We start from the raw sequence: 24,579 nt of genomic DNA, 5'->3' as shown, positions 1-24,579 counted from the left end.
ACTGGGGTGATATGGGCAAGATGGGACATCTTCCTAGTAGCTTGCACATGCTGGCTGGGGTTCCCTTGGCCTGCAGTCACTGGAGGACCCTGTCCACCTGGTCACTGGACAGCAGCCTGGGGCCGGGAGCCAGCGATCCCTGAGTGCTGTGAAGTGGCTCTGGAGAGCAGACCTGGGATGCTGCCGGGAGCTTCCTTACAGTGGCCTTGCCATCTGCTTAGGGCTCTGCTCTGTGAAGTCCTGCCATCGTACCCTGGCCACATGACAGTTAACAAAAGCCTTAACCCACCTCCTGTTTCTCAGAGCAGTGATTTTAGAGCTCCCCTCTTTAGCCACCTGTCCCTGAGAAATGCTCCAGGTTCCACAAGGGTCCTCCGCTTAGCCTAGTTCAGTCCGACTTGAATAGGCTTTTGCAGTATCAGTTGTAACATGCAAACAAGCAGATTAATATGATTCTAATGTGCCAGTCTGTGAGGTTGGTGACACTGGTGGTGTGAGTATCCTAGGATATTTGTCCTATGAAATCAGCAAAGAAGAAACATTTTGCTGCCTGGAAAGGCACTAAATTCATACTGACAGTACAAGTCAAAGTCTCGAAAAGAATGTCACATTGTTTTGGTACATGAGTCTCACAGAGTCTAAGAAGCAAGTAACTGGGACTTATATTAATTTTCTGTTTATAAAAGGTGAGGGAGGAACATATTCATTCAACAGAATTAAATGATGTGAATGAAGAGACATTTTGGAATGGGATCCATCAGTGATTGGTGTTCCTTCAATTGGAATTGTTGTCCAAAAGGGCAGTGGGTAGAGGCAAGTGGCCTTTCCCCTTTCTGTGGTACCGCCCCTGACAGTCACAGGTGGACACTAGTGCGAGCCTGTCGTTCTGCCATTGGGGCTAACTCAAGCTCAAATGGCAATTCCAATGAAGCGGCAATTGTTGCTCCAAGTGCTATGTTGAGAGGTTCTGAGGCTGTGTCTAGGCTCAGTAGGAAAGATACGATGCTCAATACATAAGGTTGGTCTTGGTCTTGGAGGTGGTAGACGGTGGTAAGTGGGAGTATAATATTTTGGCTTCTGGCTCAGTGGGAAAACAAAACAGCACACTCTACTGCAGAGCAGGGCAGGAATTCTATGGATTATAAATATTATGTTCTGGAGAATTCAGTTCCAGGAAGTTCAAGTGGGACTGTTTTAAGAAAAGGAAAAAAAAATTGAGACATGAGGACATTGAAGAAAAAAAGAGTAAATCATTTGATCAAAAAGGATGCATTTATTCTTAAAGGATGCCAATGTTCCACAGTGGGAGAGGGCACTTAAAATAGTCTGGAGGCTGGGCATGGCAGCTCACGTTTGTAATCCCAGTACTTTGGGAGGCCAAAGCAGGAGGATCGCTAGAGCCCAGAGTTCGATACCAGCCTGGGCAACACAGGGAGACGCCCATCTCTACAAAAAAAAAAAATTGTTGTGCATGGTGGCACACACCTGTGGTCCCAGCTACTCAGGAGGCTTAAGTGGGAGGATCACTTGAGCCCAGGAGGTTGAGGCTGCAGTGAGCCATAATCATGCCACTGTACTCCAACCTGGTGACAGAGTGAGATCCTGCGCCCTCACCCCCCCAAAAAAAAGTCTGGGTTGGTGCCAGGTAAATCCCAAACCCAAGCACATCTATTACTTAGAAAAGGAGAGGGGAATAATTTAGCATGATGAAGCTCTACAGGAGATGTCCAGTACTTACTAAATCCTACTCAAAATGTCTTTACTTCTAGAAGGATAGATTTGTTTGATGCCAACAATTTAAAATATAGCATCTCAACTTCAAGTAGCTAGATGAAGATGCTAGTTTACAATAGAGCTAGCATCTTCATCTTTCTCAGCAGGAGCTCCCCACCATCTTGCAAACAGGTCTAAACTTAAGTGGTGGTAAGGTCCATTATAATTTCAAAGTAGATGCAGGCTTAGCCCCTCTGCAAAGCAATTTTAAAAGGAACTGTTATCCAGAGGATATGATCTTGAAATAGATGAAAATCAGAACCAAATGCTCATCTGCAACCCAAATTAAAACTCATCATCTTGCAGTCAGTCAAAAACAGACACTAACGGAACATGGACATTCATCCCAAGATGGTGAAACTTTCCATCAATGAAGCAGCTTGAAATCACAGTCTTGTGAGGTTCCTGGAAGCACTGTTGTAACACACTTGTCAGGACTGAAGAATTAGCTCATAACTTCCCTGAGCTCTTGATTCAACACTCTTCAGATGACTGTGGAGTCATTCTCAAAGAAACATACATCGATTCAAGATTTTCCCGGTTATCACAAGGCAGGCAGCGAAGGACCAGGCTGGGCTAGAAAAGGTATTTCCCTTTTTAACCTCCACTAAGGACCTTATTCTCCTCTGAAAGCTCTAGTCAATTCTACTTAAAAAAAATGTGTTCAATATGGACTTTATTCAACTCTCGACTATACAATGAATGACTGAGATTCAGCCACTACGTACTACCCTAACATACTCATAACAGTTAATCCACATAAGCTGTATGATGACAATAGCGTAACAGATAATCAAGATGAGAATTCAAAAAAAACTGATCAAAATTACGAGGTATCAGGGGTAGGTTTTCTAGGAAGACCATCACTGAAAGATGTAAGATAAAAGCTGACCCTCATGTTTCTCTGTTGCCACTAAAGGTGGGCAAGAATTGGACAAAACTGCCAGTGTTTTATGTTGGATAGAAAGAAGACATAGAGTTGTAGCATCTCTGTTCCAAGGAATAACGAACCAGAGAGATTTACAGTGCAGTGAGATCTGGAGTCAAGAGGATGGAAAATATAGCCTTTCAAGACTTTTTTTCCAGTTGTTGGTCCTCTAAGTGACCAGGCCTCCTTCTTAAAGAAGTTCTTTAGTCTTGTTCTAGGATGACATCACAGTTAGGCATTTTATGTCATGCCCTACGTGTATATACAGTAGTCCTCCCTTATCTCTGGGGGATACATTCCAAGACCCCCAGTAGATGCCTAAAAACTCTGATAGTACCAAACCCTATATATACTATGTTTTCTTTTCTATACTTACATATCTATGATAAAATTTAATTTGTAAATTAGGCACAGCACTCTTGCCCTTTGGGGCTATTATTAATTAAACAGGGGTACTTGAACATAAGCACTGCGATACAGTCATCTGATAACCAAGACAGTCGATCTGATCACCAAGACTGCTACTAAGTGACTAACGGATGAGCAGCATGAATATGCTGGACAGAGGGAGGATCACATCCAGGGCAGCAAGGGGCAAGATCTCATCATGCTCCTCAGAATGCCGTGCAATTAAAATTTATGAATTGTTTATTTCTGGAATGTTCCATCAAATATTTTTGGACTGCCGTTGAGCGTAACTGAAACCATGAAAAATGAAGCCATGGGTAAGAGGGGACTACTGTATACCATTTCTTTTTTTAGTCTCCCTGCTACTCCCCACTAGGAGAATAAAGGTGGGAGAACAAAGGGGTCTGGCAGGAAGGAGATTGCAAACTATGTTGTCAATTCTTGAAACAAATCCATGAGCCCTGTGTGGAAACCCTCTAGGTCTGTTCCTCTCAGGACATTAAATCATTCTCTTTTTATTTCTAATATAGTCCCATGAATTTATTTCCTAAGAAACTTTAGAAAGTTTACAGCTTTTTAACTATATGTCCATCCACTATTTGACATCCTGGGGGTCATCGGCCCACCCAGGAGCTTTCATGATCAAGTCAAAATCACAATGTATCCATTGGGCTTCAGGGCAGAACATGCGTCCTCAGATGATTGTTGTACACAGAAAATTAGGGAACACAGCTAAGATCAATACCAGGGAGCTCCCAAATGGGAGTTCCATTTTCATTCCTTCATTAAAATCATAAAATCCATAATAATTCCTGGTTAGCAATAAACACAACCATTGTGCCACATCATAAATCACACCTTCTGATCGACAGAAAATGAGAATGATAATATTATAAAATAAAATAACAATGATAATAATGCCATAACTTAAGATCTTTCATGTAGTCCAGCTACAGAATTTTTACAAAATGGAATAATTTAATGCAAACAATACTGTTCTTTGTATAAATTAAACATTTTCCTTCATCCTAAGAGCTATAAATCACAGACACTACATTTTAAATCAATGTATCAACATAAAGTGTAAACAAATGGATCAAACAAGCAAAAGGAACTCTAAATTCCCTCCTGCCTTTCCTTTTTGGCTGTTGCAATCAGTAAAACCCAGAGGAGCGGCAACATTTTCATGTGCATTGGAAATGGTTTAACAGCTGTCTGTGCAAGTATTTCCTAACGTCCAACATGATGCAGTGTCAAAGAGTCCAGTGAATCTAGAGAGGTTGTTTGACGTAATCTATCTTGGAGACAGGGACAGGTACTAGGTCAACACCTATTTGTACATAAAATTCTAAAAAAAATTTTCCTTAAGGCCAAGGCACCATGAAGTACCTTGGAATGCTTTTCAGAGCCCATGACCCTGGAGACAGGCAGGACCTCATGCTTTTGGCAATGTAAAAATCTTTCCTATCCCTGCTCAGCATCCCTTGTTCTTTCCACAAATGTTCAAATCCAGTTATTTAAAACTGCATTGATTTGGAGTGAAGTAAAAGATATTTTACAAGTAGCATTGAACAAAAATGCTGTTGTGCTGGGAGAGGAGTTGCCTTTTGCAAGCTGCTTGTTTTTGCCTTTATTCTGACAGTGGTAGCCAATCATTAAGACTTCTAAGATAGGCCGGGCACAGTGGCTCATGCCTGTAATCCCAGCACTTTGGGAGGCCGAGGCAGGCGGATCACCTGAGGTCAGGAGTTTGAGACAAGCCTGGCCAACATGGTGAAACCCCGTGTCTACTAAAAATACAAAATTAGCCAGGCGTGGTTGCGGGCGCCTGTAATCCCAGCTACTCGGGAGGCTGAGGCAGGAGAATAGCTTGAACCTGGGAGGTGGAGGTTGCAGTGAACCGAGATTGTGCCATTGCACCCTAGCCTGGGCAAAAAGAGCAAAACTCTGTCGAAAAACAAAACAAAAACAAAAACAAAAACAAAAAAAACCCAACAAACCAAAAAAAAAAAAAAAAAGAACTTCTAAGATAGAATGAGTTAGTGAATAAAAACAAAGGGATGGTTTGGGCTCAGACATTGTATAGACACACATACATCCTAGCTGCCTTCAAAGTCTGTTCTCCTGCTTGAATCAATATGACTCAAGTAGACAAGCAACCTGGCTCCAGAGAGGGGTGATTCCATCTTCTCCTCGTAGCTGAACTGAGTGATCCTGAGAATGGAGTTTTATAAATTGCACGTTCGTTTTCCTAACACCACTGTAGATGTTCTTCCTCTCTTACCCTTTTCTCCTCCTCAGTACTGCCCCCCAACCTTTGTTCCTACAGGAAGTGGTCAGCAGGCAGAAAGGAAATGAGCTACAAGGAAATGGCACTTGAGTATGAAAGATCAACACGTTGGGTCAAGGTAGCACATTTGCCAAGGTAATGACAGTGACAGCACTAAAAAGGGACGTATTTGCCAAAAACAAGATTTGACACTATCTGTAAACCTCACTACCAACTGCTGCTTAAACATTTAAAAATGAAACCAGCTTCCACATACACAGGTTTGTTTGTTTGTCTGTTTTTCCCTCCTAGAGGAAGCACATGCCCTTGAAGACGTTGGGTGCAAGTATCTGGTCACCAGACTTTTCTAGGTCATTTCCGTAAGCCACCTGGACAAGCTGGTTGAAGTGAATATGGTCTGTTCACAAGTTGCCTGGAATTGCTTTTCTTTTGCTGTTCTTTGTGTTCTAAAATGTTCAATGTCTTGCTCTGGCTCTTCTTTAGTCACTTATGGCCAAAAGACCTGGTCCCCTGTTCAAGCAGCAATAATACCTCCCGGCCCCACAAATTCCCAAGGATGTTGCTCTTAAATTCCACTTATTTCTTTTTTTCTGTTCTTTCATCTCTTTTTTTTTTTTGCAAGAAATTATTGTCTCTCTATCTCATACATAGTTCACTCTTTGCAGTACAAAGTGTTAAAATGTCAAACAAAAATAAATATCAATGTTACAGTAGCTAGAATATTCAATAAAATAGATCCCTGCCATTCTTGATTGAAATGTTCAGTGAGACTTAATTTCATTTGGATATTATTTTCCAGAGATTTGCGAAGTCTCATGTTCCTGTTATTGCAGCTCATTTCTAGGGGGTGGTAAAGATGGGGTAGTCTCTCTTCCCAGACAAAATGCTGGGAGAGAGTGGGATGAGTCTGGGGGTGGGGTGGATCTGAAATGCCAGTATAGTCACGAGATCTTCAGGATGTGTATTCCTTCATTACCAGGTAGCAGAGCTGTAGTGTTTATTGGTCCTAACTGTGGCATCAGAACACTCCCCATCTGAAGAGTCACAGTCCGATTCTTCAAACTGCATGGGGTTCTGCAAAGGCAAGACAAAATAAAACCTTAATTCATTTCTATAATCACTCAGTAAATATATGTGAAACACCTCCCACACAACAGGCACTGTGCTTGGTAAGGGGGCTACAAAGGTAAACGAGACCAGGTCCTGTCCTTGTGGGGCTTATGGAGAAAGAAAACACATGATGATTGTGATTGCTACGACAATAAAAACAGTGCCCACCACACAACCACTTATATAGCGTTTACTATGCTCCAGGCACTGTTGTAAGTACTTTACTTATTTATTTATTTAGAGATGGAGTCTCACTCTGTCGCCCAGGCTGGAGTGCAGTGGCACGATCTTGGCTCACTGCAACCTCCGCCTCCCGGATTCAAGCGATTCTCCTGCCTCAGCCTCCTGAGCGGCTGGGCCTACAGGTGCCTGCCACCATGCCCGGATAATTTTTTGTATTTTTAGTAGAGACAGGGTTTCACTGTGTTAGCCAGGATGGTCTTGATCTCCTGACCTTGTGATCCATCTGCCTCGGCCTCCCAAAGTGCTGGGATTACAGGCGTGAGCCCCCGCGCCCGGTGGTAAGTACTTTATTAATACATCTGTTAATCCATTTAGTCCTCATGATAACACTATGAGACACATGCTATTATCATCCTCATTTTACAGAGAGGTTAAGTGGCTTGCCAGGGTCCCACAGTAAGTGGAATGCTACGATTTGCATTCAGGCAGTCAGATTCCAGGCTTTACACTTACAACCACTATGCTAGCCTGCCTCTCCAAAGGCAGTCCTGAATATGAAATAAAGTGCTATATGTCCTATGATGGCATCATCCAGGGAAGAGTCAGGGCATGGAGGGGGGAAGCTCAGACCTTTAAAATAATTTTTTTTTTTTTTCAGAGACAGGGTCTCACTGTTGCTCAGGCTGGAGTGCAGTGGTGTGATCATAGCTCACTGCAGCCTCAAACTCCTGGGCTTAAGAGAACCTTCCACCTCAAGCCTCCCGAGTAGCTGGGACTGCAGGCATGTACCATCAAACTCAGCTAATTAATTTTTTGTTTTGTTTTGTAGAGGCAAGGTCTTGCTATGTTGCTCAGACTGATCTTGAACTCCTGACCCTAAAGTGATCCTCCTGCCTCAGCCTCCCAAAGTGCTGGGATTGCAGGTATGAGCTACCACACCTGACCTGGGCTCAGACCTTTAACCATGTTGGGAGATAGGAGTGGGAGGAGGTGATGTTTGAGTTAAATCTTGACATGAAGGGTTCCTGAGCAGTTCAATGTGTGTGTGTCATTTGGGAGAAACTGCCCTCATTTCTGGGAGCTCTGTTGATCTCTGTACGTCTACTTACTTCTTGGAGGCCTGATATGGTTTGGCTCTGTGTCCCCACCCAAATCTCATGTTGAATTGCAATTCCCAATGTTGGGGGAGGCACCTGGTGGGAGGTGACTAGATCATGGGAGTGGATTTCCCCCTTGCTATTCTCATGATAGTGAGTGAGTTCTCATGAGATCTGATGGTTTCAAAGTGGGTGGCACTTTCCCCTTTGCTTTCTCTCTCCTACCACCATGTGAAGACATGCTTGCTTCCTCATCACCTTCTGCCATGATTGTGTTTCCTGAGGTCTCCCAGCCGTGCTTCCTGTACAGCTTGTGGAACTGTGAGTCAATTAAACCTCTTTTCTTCATAAATTACCCAGTCTCGGGTAGTTCTTTATAGCAGTGTGAAAACAGACTAATACAAGGCCACTGTTGTATCTTATTATTAAATGAAAATTGTAAAGGCCCTAGAGACTTGAACCCCAAAGAGCAAAAAAGGGAACAGTGATGGGAGGAGAAGGGAGAAGCCCCCACCTCATAGCCACGTTCCTCCACACACAGCTTGCCCAGAGACATCTGAGTCTTCACACGGCGCACGGCACACTCCTTGTCAGAGAGCCCATCCGAGTGTGAGGATATGTCAATGGGAATCTCTGGCGTCTGGGACAGCAGGTCGTCTAGCTTCTCTGAGAAGCAGTCTTCAAGTTTATCAGCTAACTCATCGGGACTGTTTGAGTGGTCACTGGTATTTCCCTCTTCTCCATCGGACACAGAGAAATTCTCAGAGCTAAAGGTTGAATATGACTGGCAGCTGCTGATACAGCGATGGGGCCTAGAACCAAGAAGAACCAGGAGAACTTAGTCAGAGGAACTGCTTTTCTTTCCTTATCTGTCACTCATAGTAGTGGTAGAGATAATCTAGTTTTTTCCCTGCCATCAAGGAGGCCTAAGAAATCAAGATAGGTAGAAACTATTTAACTTTTAACATTAAGGCAATAGACTGAATTTTATCCCCCATGAAATTCCATGTTGAGGCCCTAATACCAGTGCGACTGTATTTGGAGATAGGGCTTTTAGGAGGTAAATAAAGTTAAATGGATCATAAGGGTGGGGTCCTAATCAAATAGGATTGGCGGCCTTATAAAAAGAGGAAGAGATTCTCTCCATTCCTCCCTCCCACCTTTTTTCAACATTCATGTGCAGGGCAAAGACCATGTGAGGAAACAGAGAAGGTGGCTGTCTGCAAGGCAGGAAGAGAACCCTCATGAGAAACTGAATCTGCTGACACCTTGATCTTGGACTTCCCCAGCTCCAGAACTTGAGAAATAAGTTCCTGTTGTTTAAGCCATCCAATCTGTAGTATTTTGTTATGGCAGCCCAAGGTGACTAACACAAGAAGGAAATTTTAATTTCCCCTTTCATTTGGTTTATATATTTATGTGACTAAACACTACACTCCAAGCTGATGGCTATGACTGGCCTTTGAAAAAAATCAGCTTGTCTAATCACGTTATGTACATGTATGCATAGTATGGAATGTCCAAATTGAAATTATGCCTCTTATTTAGAGAGTCATAGATTCTCACAGGTGAAAGAGACTCTGGAGAATTTCTGGACTAACTCATTTCCCAGATGAGAAAACTGGAGCCAGAGAAGGGAAGTGACTTGTTTAAGGCCACACCATGAGAAAAGGCAGAGCTGAGGCTTGGGCTGGGTCTACACACACTTTGATCAGTGTCCTTCTCTAACCTCCATCCCTCACCTCCCTGTCAATCCACCCCAGCTTCATTTCCCAGAGCCCAGTGTCCACTGGGCATGGTGGCCCTGGAGGCCCAAGTGCTTTCACTACCTCTGTTGACCAACCTTCAACAGAAATGAGCTTGGAAGGAACATTCACTCTGCAGCTGTGGGTACTGCCCAGCTAGTTAGTAGCTCATTCCAGTTAACATCTGAGTTTGGCTCTGATGAGCCAATGCTTCTGGGGAGATAATTTGCAAAAGTTCCTCAGTTCCTTCCCGTTGTTTATAAGCAGCTTAGTAAATAAGGATGTTACTAGCTTACACTGGCTTAAAAAAACATAAGAAAACAAATAATAAAGACTTCCTTTTTCTTTTGCCATTGTCTGATCTTTCTGTATTTCTTAGTATAAAGAGTTTTGTTTTTTTCTTTTTTTTTTTTTGAGACAGAGTCTCACTCTGTCGCCCAGGCTGGAGTGCAGTGGTGCCATCTCGCCTCATTGCAACCTGTGCCTCCTGGGTTCAAGCAATTCTCCTGCCTCAGCCTTCTGAGTAGCTGGGACTACAGGCATGCCCCACCATGCCTGGCTAATTTTTTTATTTTTAGTAGAGACGGGGTTTCGCCTTGTTGGCCAGGCTGGTCTTGAACTCCCGATTCAGCCTCCCAAAGTGCTGGGTTTAGAGGTGTGAGCCACGGCACCCGGCCTAGTACAAAGAGATTTTATGCCATATGACCTAGGCCTGGCTGATGCCCAGGACAGGTGATGGGGTGAGTTGGTTGGGGGTCAGGGGGGCAGATCATGGATATATAAGAAGAGGTCATAAAGAGTCCAGGAATAGCAGGGAATGAGAACAGATTTCAATTTTGTGTGTAATGCGGGGATCCAGAATATAACTTATCAAAGGGCCAGGAGTCCTTTGGTTTGTAGGGAATTCCTGTTTCCAGGCAGGTACACAAACCTTCCTGGGGAGACTTCTTAGAGCATTACTCTTCAAGAACAGAATGTCTATTAGCAGAAAAAGACCTCTTGGTAGGAAAACTATCTTCTCCTCTACATTAGAGGCAGCTTTTATTCTAGAAGTAAGGGGAGATGGCCCTTATTGACTCCTAGCAGGAATATTATTATCGCTATCTAAGCAAGAAGCTATTTCTAAGGCTGGGTTGAAGGTGGATTCAACTTATCTAATCATATTTAACTTGAGGTATAAAATCTAAGGCATGGGGAATGCTATGGACTGAATTGCCTTCCTCCCAAATCCATCGGTTGAAGCTCTAAACTCCAATATAATTGTATCTAGATAGACCCTCTAGATAGGGTCTTTAGGAGGTCATTAATATTAAATGAGGTCATAAGAGTGGGCCCCTAATCCAATAAGACTGTGACCTTTTAAAAGAAGGAAGATTTCTCTCTGCCATGTGAGGAAACAGCAAGAAGGTGGCTGTCTGCAAGCCAGTAGGAGAGCCCTCATCAGGAACTGAGTCAGCTAGAACCTTGATCTTGAACTTCCCCAGCTCCAGAATTGTGAGAAATCAATTTCTGTTGTTTAAGCATCCAGTTTGTTACAGAAGCCTGAGCAGACCAACACAGGAAGGCACACTAGAAACCAACACAATTACCCATAAAACAGCGTGGCCATCTGTCACAAACTGCCCACTGTATTCTCAGTTGTAACCTTGAATCTGTATTCATGCTCCTCATCATGAAGTTGCTGTAAAATGAATGCTAATGAACTAGGATCTGCTGTGCACGAACAACTGCCAAAATGTAGCAACAGGAAAACATGAACACAGTGAGTTCAAAGTTCCCTATAAGGTGGCTGCCAGGGAATCACCTGTGGTTGAAGAGCAGGTGTGGCAAACTTAGGATTTTTTTTCCCCATTCCACTAAAAGCAATCGTGTGCATTTGTTGGTTTTACCTCTGTCTTCGTGGAAATTCAACTTCACTATCTACTTCCCCTTCTTCCTCTTCTGAGGAGTCATCTCCACTCTGAGGAGAACAAGGATTAAGAGTTTTATTTATTTTAGTGTCACTCTGTCTCTCTCACCCCATCCCCACTACCCGTAAAAAATGTAATTATCATCAAAAGTCATGCATTTAGTAGTAGCTTGCTGAATGTCATCTTTAACATACATGTCCTCATTATTCATTTAGTAACTTTTCCAGGGTACCTATGATGGCGGGCCTGCATGAGATGCTGGAAGACGTGTAGAACTGAGTGAAATTTTCTTTGTCCTCAGAGAGGTGATGGCTCTATTAAAGTGTCCAGAGGTGAGTGATGGAGAGGGAAGTTGGAGAGGAGGTCTTGGATTTGGGGTCAGTCTCTTGTAATCATTGTCACTAGTGGTTCCAGGCTCTGTTATAGAATTGATCTTTGAAACCCTCAAAGCCGAACAATTACTTTTTCCCTTTTTATATACCAATCCCTTTTTCACTAATATTATGTAGTTAGATAGACATTTTTGAGGGTCAGACTATATCCTGTTTGTACTGTATGCCTCACTCCATTAATACAATACTGCATACAAAATTGGTGTTATCCCTCTAAATATATATAATTATTGTTTGTCAATTAAAAGAAGGTGCTTAATGCATTTTTATTGAGTCAGCATGTTGGCAGCAATAAGGGAGCTCTGGCTGGGACACCTGAGTCCCTGTGATTGCTGGGGCTCCATGGTTGATCTGGAAGGCGGGGTAAGTGTCCTGACTGAGGTGATCTTCCTTTACAGAGAACTCATCTCACACCAAGGGCATAGGAGCAGCCACACTTAAGATCAACTGTCCTTAACCACAGCATCATGATACGCTGGATTACCCAATCGCTTGTAAGGTGGGTAATTGGGTCCAAGGAACTGTACCAAATATTGAGAATAATTTACCTTTTAAAAAGTCAGTTCTAAAATATCATGAATCTTACTCATTTGTATTCTGATATGCTTTTTTTTTTTTTTTTTTTTTAAAAATAGGAAAGACAGAGATGAAGTTATCCTGACTGCTGAGATGAGCAGTTTACCCTAGGAGGACCTGTGGGACTATGTTTTGGTAAAGAAAAGTTGAGCTGCTCTGTGGGAGTGAGGTTCCAATGAAGCCAAATGTACAAGGTGTGTGTTCTATGGCCTAAAGACCTGATGATGGTATCACAATGGCATGAGAAAGGTTCAAAGATACATGTTATTTGGGGGAGCCTGGGGAATGGGGTGACTGCTAAAGGGTGTGGGGTTTGTTTCTGGGGTGATAAAAGTGTTGTAAAATTGGTCGTGGTGATAGTTACACAGCTCTGTGGATAAAAAGCATTGAACTATACACTTTAAATGGGAGGACTGTATGGTATGCAAATTATATCTTAATAAAGAAGTTATCAAAAAATACAAGTTACTGGCCATCGGAGTTGGAGGAGGAGAGAATGGATCGGCCCAAATCAACTGTACCAGCTGAAACACAATTTTATGTATTTATTTATTTATTGAGACAGAGTCTTGCTCTATTGCCCAGGCTGGAGTGCAGTGGTGCAATCTTGGCTCACTGCAACCTCTGCCTCCTGGGTTCAAGTGATTCTCCTGCCTCAGCCTCCCGAGTACCTGGGATTACAGGAGTGCACCACCATGCCCGGCTAATTTTTGTATTTTTAGTAGAGACAGGGTTTCCCATATTGGCCAGGCTGGTCTCGAACTCCTGACCTCAGGTGATCCACCCGCCTTGGCCTCCCAAAGTGCTGGGATTACAGGTGTGAGCCACCGCGGCCACCCCCTGAAACACAATTTAATCCCTGGGACTGCTTAGTCAGTATAGGAGCAGCAATGTAGGTGGAGGGGGAAACGCAGTTTCCAGATGACAGCCCTCAGCTTCAGCTTCTTTTCTACTCAATGCCTAGTTGACCAAACATACTCATTACATTTTATACCCTTTCATTCCTTCAGCTAAATTCCTGGTGAACAATGATGATGAGATGAAACCATACTTAGAATTGGGTGGGTGTCTACCATGTTGTAAACATTTTTCATACATAATCTTATTTTTTGACTCATAGCAAGAAGAGCTAATACTTTTGGAAAAGTGCTACGTTCCAGGCCCTGTTCTAAATGCTTTATATGTATTTATGCATGTAGTCTTTATATCAACTGATGAGGCAGAGTCCAATATTAGGCCCATTTTATAGACAAGGAAACTGAGGTCCATAGAGGTACTAAATGGAAGAGCGTGGCCTTTTTTTTTTTTTTTTGAGATGGGGGTCTCACACTGTCACCCAGGCTGGAGTGCAGTGGCGGGATCTCGGCTCACTGCAGCCTCCACCTCCCAGGTTCAAGCTATTCTCTGCCTCAGCCTCCTGAGTAGCTGGGATTACAGGTGCCTGCCACCACGCCTGGCTAATTTTTGTATTTTTGGTAGAGATAGGGTTTCACCATGCTGGCCAGGCTGGTCTTGAACTCCTGACCTCATGATCCACCTGCCTCGGCCTTCCAAAGTGCTGGCATTACAAGCATGAGCCACCGCACCTGGCCAAGAGCCTGGCTTTAAAGTAAGGTCTGTCTGACTCCTAGGCTCCTGCTATGGTAGTCTGCTTCCCAGGTAACAAATCCCAGGCAGCCAGTGGATAAGGAGGAGAGAAACAGGTTTCAATGATTAAGAACTATCTGGGTCACGATGCCTGTCAATTAAGGCAATGTTTTCCAAAGTGTGAAGAAAGCTAGTGCCACAGGGGATTAATAGATGTTAATTTAAAAAGGCTGTATGTTCAAATAGGTGAGGGAAATGCTCGGTTAAACAAGTTTACTGCAGGATTTCTCAAAGCAGAGGACTGTTAATATGCCCTAGGAATCTGTATGAGGGGATGAGAGAATACTGTGCTTCTTAAACTTACTCTATAACAGGCTCTTTACTTCCCATAATATCCCTCAGGACTAGAGCTGTAGCATAGTAGTTTCCAAACTATTTTGATTACATATCCCCACTATATAGTCTTTTTGTTTGTTTGTTTTTTGAGACAGAGTCTCGCTCTACCACCCAGGCTGGAGTGCAATGGCGTGATCTCGGCTCAGTGCAACCTCCGCCTCCCAGGTTCAAGCAATTCTCATGCCCCAGTCTCCCGAGTAGCTCGGATTACAGGTGTGTGCTACCACACCTGGCTAATTTTTGTATTTTTTTAGTAGAGACGGGGTTTCACCATGTTGGCCAGGATGGTCTCGAACTCTTGACCTCAAGTGATCCTCCTGCTTTGGCCTCCCAAAGTGCTGGGATTATAGGTGTGAGCCACCATGTGCAGCCCATATCCCCAGTATATAGTTATCTATAAATAAGTTATTATACATACACTTGACTCAGTCCTCTGGTTCAGTAGTTCCTAAAATGTATTCCGTAGTTTATCACTTAAGCAGTGTGGAAAGAACGAATTTAAAGTAAAATAAATTTCTATTTATGTTTCTGTTATCTTGTCCTTTTACAAAATGTATACTTTTTACATATGCTCTCTAATGTGTATAACATGACAGGCTCTGGCATTCTTTGAAGGCAGTGACGCAGGCCACTCTCATCATTACACTTTACCTTCTGCAGAGGCCTTGTTTTTCGAGGTAGCGCTGGAGGGGTGACGAGATGAGAGGTGCCGAGGGATGACTCAGACCTACAGCCGCTGAATTCATTTTCTTCCGTTTTCTCAGAATTCTGGGCGTTTTCCAAGAGAGGATTATGTGCTGGTGACTTGGAAAGGTCAGGGCTCCTCCCCACTGGCTCAGCAGAGGGTATGTCTAAGGACCCATACTGTTCTGGCCTGCACTGAAGGCAGGGGTCATAAGGGTCAGCCTGGCAACAGCCCCAGGGACCAGCTTGGCCCTTGTCAGGCTCAGAACTTCTCCAGCAGTCTGCAGCCATGGCTGTGGAGATGAGGTCAGGGCTCGAGCCGGGCAGCTGTCTCTGAGCATGGTTGCTGAGTGGGCTCCGCAGGGCTGCTGCTGGGCCAAAATACCTCAGGTTGTTGGCGCAGGTTGCAATGTCCTGTCCGTGTATATTGAGTCTGGGATGGTGACTCTGGGACATGGCAGGAGGGGACTGCTGGTATTGCTGCTGCAGAGAATTATGGTGATGAAGAGAAGGGTATTGGGATTGAGCTTGGTGCAGGTAAGTGGGATGGGGTGAATTTTCCTGGGCTGGCTGGTTTTTCAAGATTGCAGCAAAGTCACTATGGCTGCCTCTGCTATTCCCTCGACGGTGGCGTGGTTTGCTTCGATATCGGCTCTTGCTGCTAGAGGTGGACATTTTGGGACTTCCGGACAAAGGGGATGCAGTGGGAGCCACTTCTGTGGTGGGGATCCCTTCTGATCTCAACAAGTCTGGCCTGGGAGGAAAGAACAGGTTTAATGTGAAACACATGAAAACACATTCAAGTTTGGGGAAATGTATCCTAAGACTTACAATACACAGAGCCTTTGAATGAGCAGTCATCAGGATTTATCCAACAGAGATAACGCATGAGGGGTCTTCCAAATGTTCATGGAAGATGCATATTATGAAGAAACTATGCATGGATCTCACAATTTTTTGCATGGAAATAAACTCATACCAACTTATCGGTAACATCTCTAAGCACGATCTAGATTGAGGCACTAAGAACAATCGCTTTGAAAAGAGCCCCTATCAGAGCAACATGAATTCTGCTACGATTAAAGAACAAACATCAAATTTGTGGTGAAGCTTAAGTGGAAGAATGGTGAAAACATTGATGCTTTATGAAACGTTTATGGGGACAATGTCCCAAAGAAATCAGCAGTTTACAAATGGGTAACTTCTTTAAGAAGGGATGGGCCGGGTGCGGTGGCTAATGCCTGTAATCCCAGCACTTTGGGAGGCCAAGGAGGGTGGATCACGAGGTCAAGAGATCGAGACCATCCTGGCCAACGTGGTGAAACCCCGTCTCTACTAAAAATACAAAAATTAGCCGGGCGTGGTGGTGCATGCCTGTAGTCCCAGCTACTCAGGAGGCTGAGGCAGGAGAATTGCTTGAACCCGGGAGGCGGAGGTTGCAGTGAGCCGAGATGGTGCCACTACACTACTCCAGCCTGGGCAACAGAGTGAGACTCTGTCTCAAAAAAAAAAAAAAAAAAGAAGGGATGAGATGATGTTGAAGACGAAGCCCACAGGAGCAGACCAACCACATCAATTTGTGAGGAAAAAAATTCATCTTACTCATGCCCTAATTGAAGAGAACTGATGATTAACAGCAGAAACAATAGCCAACCCAATAGACATCTCATTTGGCTCAGCTTACACAATTCTAACAGAAAAACAAACTTTCCACTCAATGGGAACCAAAACTGTTGCATTCAGATCAGCTGCATACAAGAGCAGAACTTTCAATAGAAATTTTAAACACTTGGGATCAAGATCTTCAAACATCTCTTTGAATAAGTGAAATTGTAACAGGAGATGAAACACAGCTCTACCAGTATGATCCTGAAGACAAAGCACAATTAAAGCAATGGCTACCAAGAGGTGGAACTGGTCCAGTCAAAACAGACTGGTCAGGAGTAAAGGTCGGCCGGGTGTGGTGGCTCACGCCTATAATCCCAGCACTTTGGGAGGCCAAGGCAGGTAGATCACTTGAGGTCAGGAGTTCGAGACTAGCCTGGCCAACATGGTGAAACCCCATTTCTACTAAAAATACAAAAATTAGCCAGGCGTGGTGGTGGGTGCCTGTAATCCCAGCTACTCAGGGGGCTGAGGCAGGAGAATCACTTGAACCCAGGAGGCAGAAGTTGCAGTGAGCTGAGATCGTGCCACTGCACTCCAGCCTGGGTAACAAGAGTGAGACTCCGTCTCAAAAAAAAAAAAAAAAAAAAAAGTAAAAGTCGTCCAGGTACAGGCTCACACCTGTAATCCCAGCACTCTGGGGGCCAAGATAGGAGGATTGCTTGAGGCCAGGAGTTTGAGACCAGTCTGAGCAACATAGCAAGACCCTATCTCTACAAAAAAAAAAAAAAAAAAAAAGCAAGGTCATGGCAACAGTTTTTTTGGGATGCTCAAAGCATTTTGCTTGTTGACTTTCTGGAGGGCCAAAGAATGACAATATCTGCTTATTATAGGAGTGTTTTAGAAAGTTAGCCAAAACATTAGCAGAAAAAAATCCAGGAAACCTTCACCAGAGAGTCCTTCTCCACCATAACAATGCTCCTGCTCATTCATCTCATCAAACAAGGGCAATTTTTCAAGAGTTTCTATGGGAGATCATTAAGCATCCACCTTACAGTCCCGATTTGGCTCCTTCTCATTTCTTTTTGTTTCCTAATCTGAAAATACCTTTAAAGGGCATCCATTTTTTCTTTAGTTAATAATGTAAAAAGACTGTATTGACATGGATACATTTCCAGGACCCTCAGTTCTTTAGGGATGAATTAAATGGCTGATATCATCACTTACAAAACTATCTTAACCTTGATGGAGCTTATGTTGAGAAGTAAAGTTTATATTTTTAATTGTTATCTTTTATAATTACATTTTCCGTGAACTTTTTGAAGTCCCCTCATATGTGCATCAAAATACATGTTTGATGATGTTATGTTCCAGTATTTTTTGAAATAACAAAAAGCTGGAAACAACCTACATGTCCACTTACAGAGGATTTCTGTTATTCCTTCTGTATTATATCCTACACCTCACCCTAGAAAGCAAGGACTCTTGTTTATAGTGAGTACTCAGAGAAGCTTGAAGGAAGGAAAAGGAAGGGAGGGGTCAGAGAAGGAGGAAAGACAGAGCTCAGCAGGAGGTTGAGTAGAAGCAGGAAGAGGCGGACTAGTGCGGAGTGACACTGGCATTTCACTTTGATCCTAAAGGGAGGGAGTTCTTTCACAGTCCTGTTTTCAAGTCTTCACTGGGCCAGTTGTGAAGATTATGTGCAAAAGAACATCAGAGGCCTGAAGTTACACCTTGCCCACACTGACTCCAAGGCCTGCAGGTGAACAATAAATGGTTTCTAAACTGATGAACTGATTCAGGGCAGAGCCTCTAGGATTACCAGGAAGAACCACTGCTTTCTTCCTACCAGCGAGTAGCCTTACCCTTCTTTGGACCAGAAAGACACAAGTCAGCATGAAATTTTACAGGTGATGGGCCCAGACTTTTTTGTTTTTAACAACAGAATCCTCTCGAATTATTATGAGAAATGCAATAAATAAAAAAGGTATAGTGGAACCGGTTGAAGTGGAGAGCAGCAGCCCTTCTCTGCAGAGTTCCCAGGCTCCCCCTCCTTGTCCTTCCTACCCCTGCAATAGCCTCTGAGAAACCTCTGTACAAGCCCTTGGGTGTTCCAGGCTTTGCTTGGAAACCACAGGTACAGTCCTGTCTTCACCATATGTGACAAAGAGCTCACAGCCCAGCCAAAATGGCTGATGCTCTCATAGCTCATTAGTGGTAGAATCCAGACAAAAAGTCTCTCCTAATTTTCAATCTGGTTTATTGAAGGTCAGAGTTCAAACTTGAAGGCACATACAAATCACCCGGGGAGGTTGTTAAACAAGAAGACTTTGATTTAGTAGGTCTGGGGTGGGGCCTAAGAGCCTGCAAGTATAACAAGCTCTCAGATGATGCTAAAGTGAGGCCGCACATTGAACAGCCACAGCTCATAAGTAGGCAGCAGGCAGCAGGAGATGGGTTTTTCTTCGTTTACAGGAAAAGTACAGTTAAGGACCTGTCTTAGCATAGAAGTTCCAGGTATTAAGGGTTTATGATAAGGTGGGTAGGGTATTGTCTGCTATTGGCAGCTTCCTGTCCCAGATTCAAAATTCTGTGGTCAGCTGGCCAATTTGTACTGCAGAAAGCACTTTGTTCCTACTATTACAATACCCATTTGATGGAGAAGTGCACTGAGGATCAGAGGTTATGCTGGGTTGTATCCATCACAAAGCCAGCAAGTGGCAGAACTCATAACTTGAACCCAAGTCTGTTGACCCCAAGGCATAGTTCTTCCCCATTTCAAGCGTCTCATTATTACAGGGTATTTAGACTATCTTTTTGGACTGTACTCACTTATGACAGGCTGGAAATGTCCATGACTGAACTTGACACTCTTTTTAGTCTAACTAAACATAAACTGAAACCTGGGCTTAAGGATGGTTGAATGGTTTCTCCTCTCTAATTTCCTTCAAGGTCTCCAGGCTTCTCACTAGGTAATCATTGGACTGTCCAAATCATCTGAAACGGAAGTCCTTCAAGGGACAATCAGCTGACAGTACAGCTCTTTGCAGGTTGCCTTCCTCGTGTTCAGCTAGCTCATTGACTAAGCATCTACTTGTGTTGTCAAACTCTTTCAAACATTTCTCATAGCCAAAATAAAAGCAAACATGAGCTCATATTTGAAAAAGTTAAATAGTTCTATTTTCTCCCCCAGCGCTCTTAGTTTTAACTGTAGGCAGAAGGCAGGGAGCAGCCATCGGGCAGACTCTGTCCCTAATTAGTACAACAAAAGAAAAGGGGTGTTGGGATTTCCCCCACCCCCAAGGATTGTGTCAGGTGGAATCTGAAAAAAGTTTCTCAGAACTTGACCATTAGATGGTTGGGGCGAAGGTAAAAGCAAAATTGGAATTAGTCTGTGACCATTAGATGGTTGGGGCAGAAGGTAAAAGCAAAATTGGAATTAGTCATTAGAAGTTAGGTACCTATTAGTCCCGCTATGGTAGAATGACTGCCATTCTGATAGCGTCATAATACATTCTTGGTTTGTGTTCTCTCATTAGCTCTATTCTTACTGCATTTAGCTCACATCTCACTATTAGGTCTATACCCTAGGTTTAGGGACATTCCTTCCCTTTACATTAACTTAGCTAGGAGAGAGCCAACCCTCTGTTATTGAGGAATGAGTCTCTACAGAGTTTGGTAAGGAAAAATGAGAGGAAGAGAATTCCAAGATTAAACTAATATAAGGCAAATATGTAGTAAAAAGGGGAAAGGGCAATCTTTTTTTAAACTATCCCAAAATACATTTTTCGAGCACCTATGATTTGATAGATGATTTCACATGTTATACATGTTATCTTATTTAAACTTCACAAAACTCCCATGCTAGGGTACAATGAAGGGAACCCATATGGTTAGATATAGGTAATTATCAAAGCCCCTGCTTTTGTTTCCATGAGGAGTGATATGGTTTGAGTCTACGTCCCCACCCAAATCTCATGTCGGATTGTAATCCCTACTGTTGGAGGTGGGGCCTGGTGAGGGGGTGATTGGATCATGGGGGCAGTTTCTCATGAATGGTTTAGCATCATCCCCTCGGTGCTGTTCTCATGATAGTGAGTGAATGAGTTTTCATGAGATTTGGTTATTTAAAGGAATGTAGCACCTCCTGCTTTGCTCTCTCTTCCTCCTATTCCAGCCATGTGAAGTGCTGGCTCCCCCTTTGTTTTTCACCATGATTATAAGTTTCCTGAGGCCTCCCGAGAAGCTGAGCAGAAGCTGTCATGCTTCCTGTGTAGCCTGCAGAACCGTGAGCCAATTAAACCTTTTATCTTTATAAATTACCCAGTCTCAGGTATTTCTTTTTTTTTTTTTTTTTTGAGACAGAGTCTCGCTCTGTCACCAGACTGGGGTGCAGTGGCGTGATCTCAGCTCACTGCAACCTCCGACTCCCTGGTTCAAGTGATTCTCCTGCCTCAGCCTCCCGAGTAGCTGGGATTACAGGCACGCGCCACCACACCCAGATAATTTTTGTATTTTTAGTAGAGATGGGGTTTCACCATGTTGGCCAGGATGGTCTTGATCTCCTGACCTCGTGATCCACCCACCTCGGCCTCCCAAAGTGCTGGGATTACAGGCGTGAGCCACCGCACCCAGTCAGGTATTTCTTTATGGCAATGCAAGAAGGGACTAATACAGTGAGTTTGCAGGTACTTTCCACATTATTAAAAAGAACGAACTAAATGTGTGAATAAAAGTAAGCCATGCATGGTCTATTGTGTTGTAAATCAAGAATTATGACTAACCCAATTCTGTGTCCTAGAGGTCAGAAAAATAAAAAGAAATCTCATGTGCTGTAATTATACCATTTTATCCATGAGGACACTGGGGTTGACAGAGATCAACTCACACAGCTTATAAGGCAGGTCCAGGATTTGCATCCAGGTCTGTCTGGCCCCCAGTTTATTTCTCTTTCCATGCTAAGACAATAAATATTTATGCCACAGATGTAAAAGCTAGATTCCTAAAGTTTGTGATACTCCCTCACCTTCTTACTCTGTTTTACCTAGAGTACTGAGTATCTCTACAGTCATCTGATGAGCTAAAGAAGAGGCCACATCGGCCATCATGTGAGAGTGGATTTGTGGGTGGGTCTTTCCCTATTTATCTGAATACTGCATTTGTACAGGTGTCTCACCGTTTGGTCTGCATCCCAGATTTGTGAGGCACTCCTTTCCTTTTCATGAGTTTCTCCATGGCATTGGGATGGATGATTGGACGAACAGGGTGTCGTTTGTAGGTCCCAGGATACTTCTTTTCCACTGCTTGCTCACGCCTGCAGAATAAAGGCAAAAGCCACACCTCAGTCATTGCAGACAGAAAGGATAGGCAGAATATTTTCACCGGCTAATTCTACCACAGATTCTGCCACATTTAGCTATTTGAATAACAAGACTGCTATTCAGGTTTAAAAAACAAACAAACAGCCGGGCTCGGTGGCTCAGGCATGTAATCCCAGCACTTTGGGAGGCCGAGGTGGGTGGATCACCTGAGGTTGGGAGTTCGAGACCAGCCTGGGCAACATAGTGAAATCCCATTTCTACTAAAAATACAAAAATTAGCTGGGCATGGTGGCATGCACCTGTAGTCTCAGCTACTCAGGAGGCTGAGGCAGGAGAATCACTTGAATCCGGGAGGCGGAGGTTGCAGTGAGCTGAGATCATGTCACTGCACTCCAGCCTGGGTGACAGAGCAAGACTCCATCTCAAAAAAAAAAAAAAAAAAAAAAGAAAAGCAAATACTAAATTCAAATTAACCTGACTTCATTCTGCTCTTCAGCTCATGCACTGAGACACTAACACTCACTTTCATTTCCCCAGCATAATACAATGACAGAAGTCCTGCTTGTTTTCAGTAGCTGCTTATTTGGTCAGGATTCCCAGGGTTTTCTTGCCACCATCAGGAGTACCTTACACGACTTTCAGCAGCCAATACATTTCCCCAGGGGGCAATCGGCTCCCCGGTCTTCACCCCGTGCTCTTCTTGAAATGGGGACCCCTTCCCTCTGCAGCAAATGACTGCCAAGTGCATGTTCCCCTATAACTTGCTCTGTGGCAACTCCACTTATTTGTATACCTCGCCAGGGGCAGGGACCTGTGCATAGCACATCCCGGAAGGAATGTTGGGTGAATGAATAAAATATCTGCCAGTTCTGAGTAGCAGCAACATGGAAGGGTAGTATGTTTCTGCTGATTGACAGACTCAAATCAGTAAGGACAGACACTGGTCTGGATACATACTTAATGAGCTCCTTCTCCCGCATTTCTAGCTGCAGCATGATGGCACTCAATTCCATGTATAAATTATTCGCCCGCTCAAGCTTCCGCTCATAGTGTTCACGAATATCCAGCGCATGCCTGTCAGAGAAAACACAGGGTCAGCCCAGCCAACCAACTTCGGGAGAAAAAAGTCCGCTTGATGAAATAAGAAACAGGATGATTGATCACAAAAGCATTTGCCCAAGGCCCTCTTAGTTTAAGCCTCCCTTGTCCAGTGCAGTAACTCAGACAAAATGGAACGGGAGGCGGGAAATCTAAGCTCTCCACTCGGTTTATCCTAAAGAGCCCATCAGCCATATAGAATAGCCAAGAGGGCCGCAGATAAAAATCTGTCTATAATTTGTCACTATCTTAATAAGAATACAGTAGAATAGACTCATATGTTAATGGAAATATGCAGTTAAAGCCAACACCATGATCACTCATTTACACTTAGCCACGGCCCAGACCCTGTGTGATATAGTGGTTGGTATGGTCTGAATGTTTGTGTCCCCCCAGATTTATATGTTGAAACCTAACACCCAAGATGATAATGTTAAGAGGTGGGGTTGGCCAGATGCAGTGGCTCATGCCTGTAATCCCAGCATTTTGGGAGGCTGAGGCAGGTGGATCACGAGGTCAGGAGTTCAAGACCAGCCTGTGCAATATGGTGAAACCCTGTCTCTACTAAAAATACAAAAATTAGCCCGGCATGGTTAGCACACCTGCAACAGCTACTCAGGAGGCTGAGGCAGAAGAATCGCTTAAACCTGGGAGGTGGAGGTTGCAGTGAGCTGAGATGTTGCCACTGCACTCCAGCCTAAGCGACAGAGAGAGACTATCTCAAAATAAATAAATAAATAGGTGGGGTCTTTAGGAGGTGATTAGGTCATGAGAGCTCTGCCCTTGTCAATGAGATGAGTCCCCTTATAAAAAAGACTTGAGGGAGCCCTTTTGCCCTTCTGCGGTGTGAGGACACATAGAAGGTGCCATGTATGAAGAACGGGCCCTCACCAGACTCTGAATCTGCTGGCACCTTGATTACAGACTTCTCAGCTCCAGAACTGTGACCAATACATTTCTGTTGTTTATATATTATCCAGTCTAAAGTTCGTTATAGCATTCGGAACTGACTCAGATGTGATTGTCTTAGTCTGTTCTCACACTGCTATGAAGAAATACTGGACACTGGGTAATTTATAAAGGAAAGAGATTTAATTAACTCACAGTTCTGCATGGCTGGGAAGGCCTCAGGAAATTTACAATCATGGCAGAAGGCAAAGGAGAAGCAGGCACCTTCACAGGGCGGCAGGATGGATTGAGTGCAAGCAGGGGAAATGCCAGATGTTTATAAAACCATCAGATCTCCTGAGAACTCACACATTATCACAAAAACAGCATGGGGGAAGCCGCCCCCAAGATCCAGTTACCTCCACCTGGTTCTGTCCTTGACACATGGGGATTATGGGGGTTACAATATGAGGTGAGATTTGGGTGGAGACACAGAGCCAAACCATATCAGTGATTATTCATGAACATGTCTTATCTCTCTCTCTTTTTTTGAGACAGAATCTCACTCTGTCACCCAGGCTGGGCTGC

At 43.7% G+C, this 24,579-nt stretch overlaps 1 protein-coding gene across 2 annotated transcripts in view; it reads right to left on the bottom strand.

Annotated features, from left to right (window-relative positions):
- Nucleotides 1-2,432: 2,432 nt before the first annotated feature.
- MAP3K13 (mitogen-activated protein kinase kinase kinase 13) overlaps nucleotides 2,433-24,579 on the bottom strand; it is a 203,046-nt gene continuing 180,899 nt past the window's right edge. For both annotated transcript variants that reach the window (XM_034957847.2, XM_003806606.4), the window contains 6 exons: nucleotides 22,963-23,079; nucleotides 21,861-21,998; nucleotides 15,047-15,833; nucleotides 11,424-11,494; nucleotides 8,304-8,601; nucleotides 2,433-6,473 (listed from right to left, as the gene is read on the bottom strand). In XM_034957847.2, the coding sequence (XP_034813738.2) occupies nucleotides 6,372-6,473; nucleotides 8,304-8,601; nucleotides 11,424-11,494; nucleotides 15,047-15,833; nucleotides 21,861-21,998; nucleotides 22,963-23,079 (1,513 nt within the window). In that variant the 3' untranslated portion in view covers nucleotides 2,433-6,371. The remainder of the gene's footprint in view (nucleotides 6,474-8,303; nucleotides 8,602-11,423; nucleotides 11,495-15,046; nucleotides 15,834-21,860; nucleotides 21,999-22,962; nucleotides 23,080-24,579) is intronic.

This window comes from Pan paniscus, chromosome 2 (assembly GCF_029289425.2).
Source record: "Pan paniscus chromosome 2, NHGRI_mPanPan1-v2.0_pri, whole genome shotgun sequence".
Taxonomy (NCBI): Eukaryota; Metazoa; Chordata; class Mammalia; order Primates; family Hominidae; genus Pan; species Pan paniscus.
Note: the sequence above shows the minus strand (reverse complement) of the source record. Positions and strands in the feature narration are given on the sequence as shown.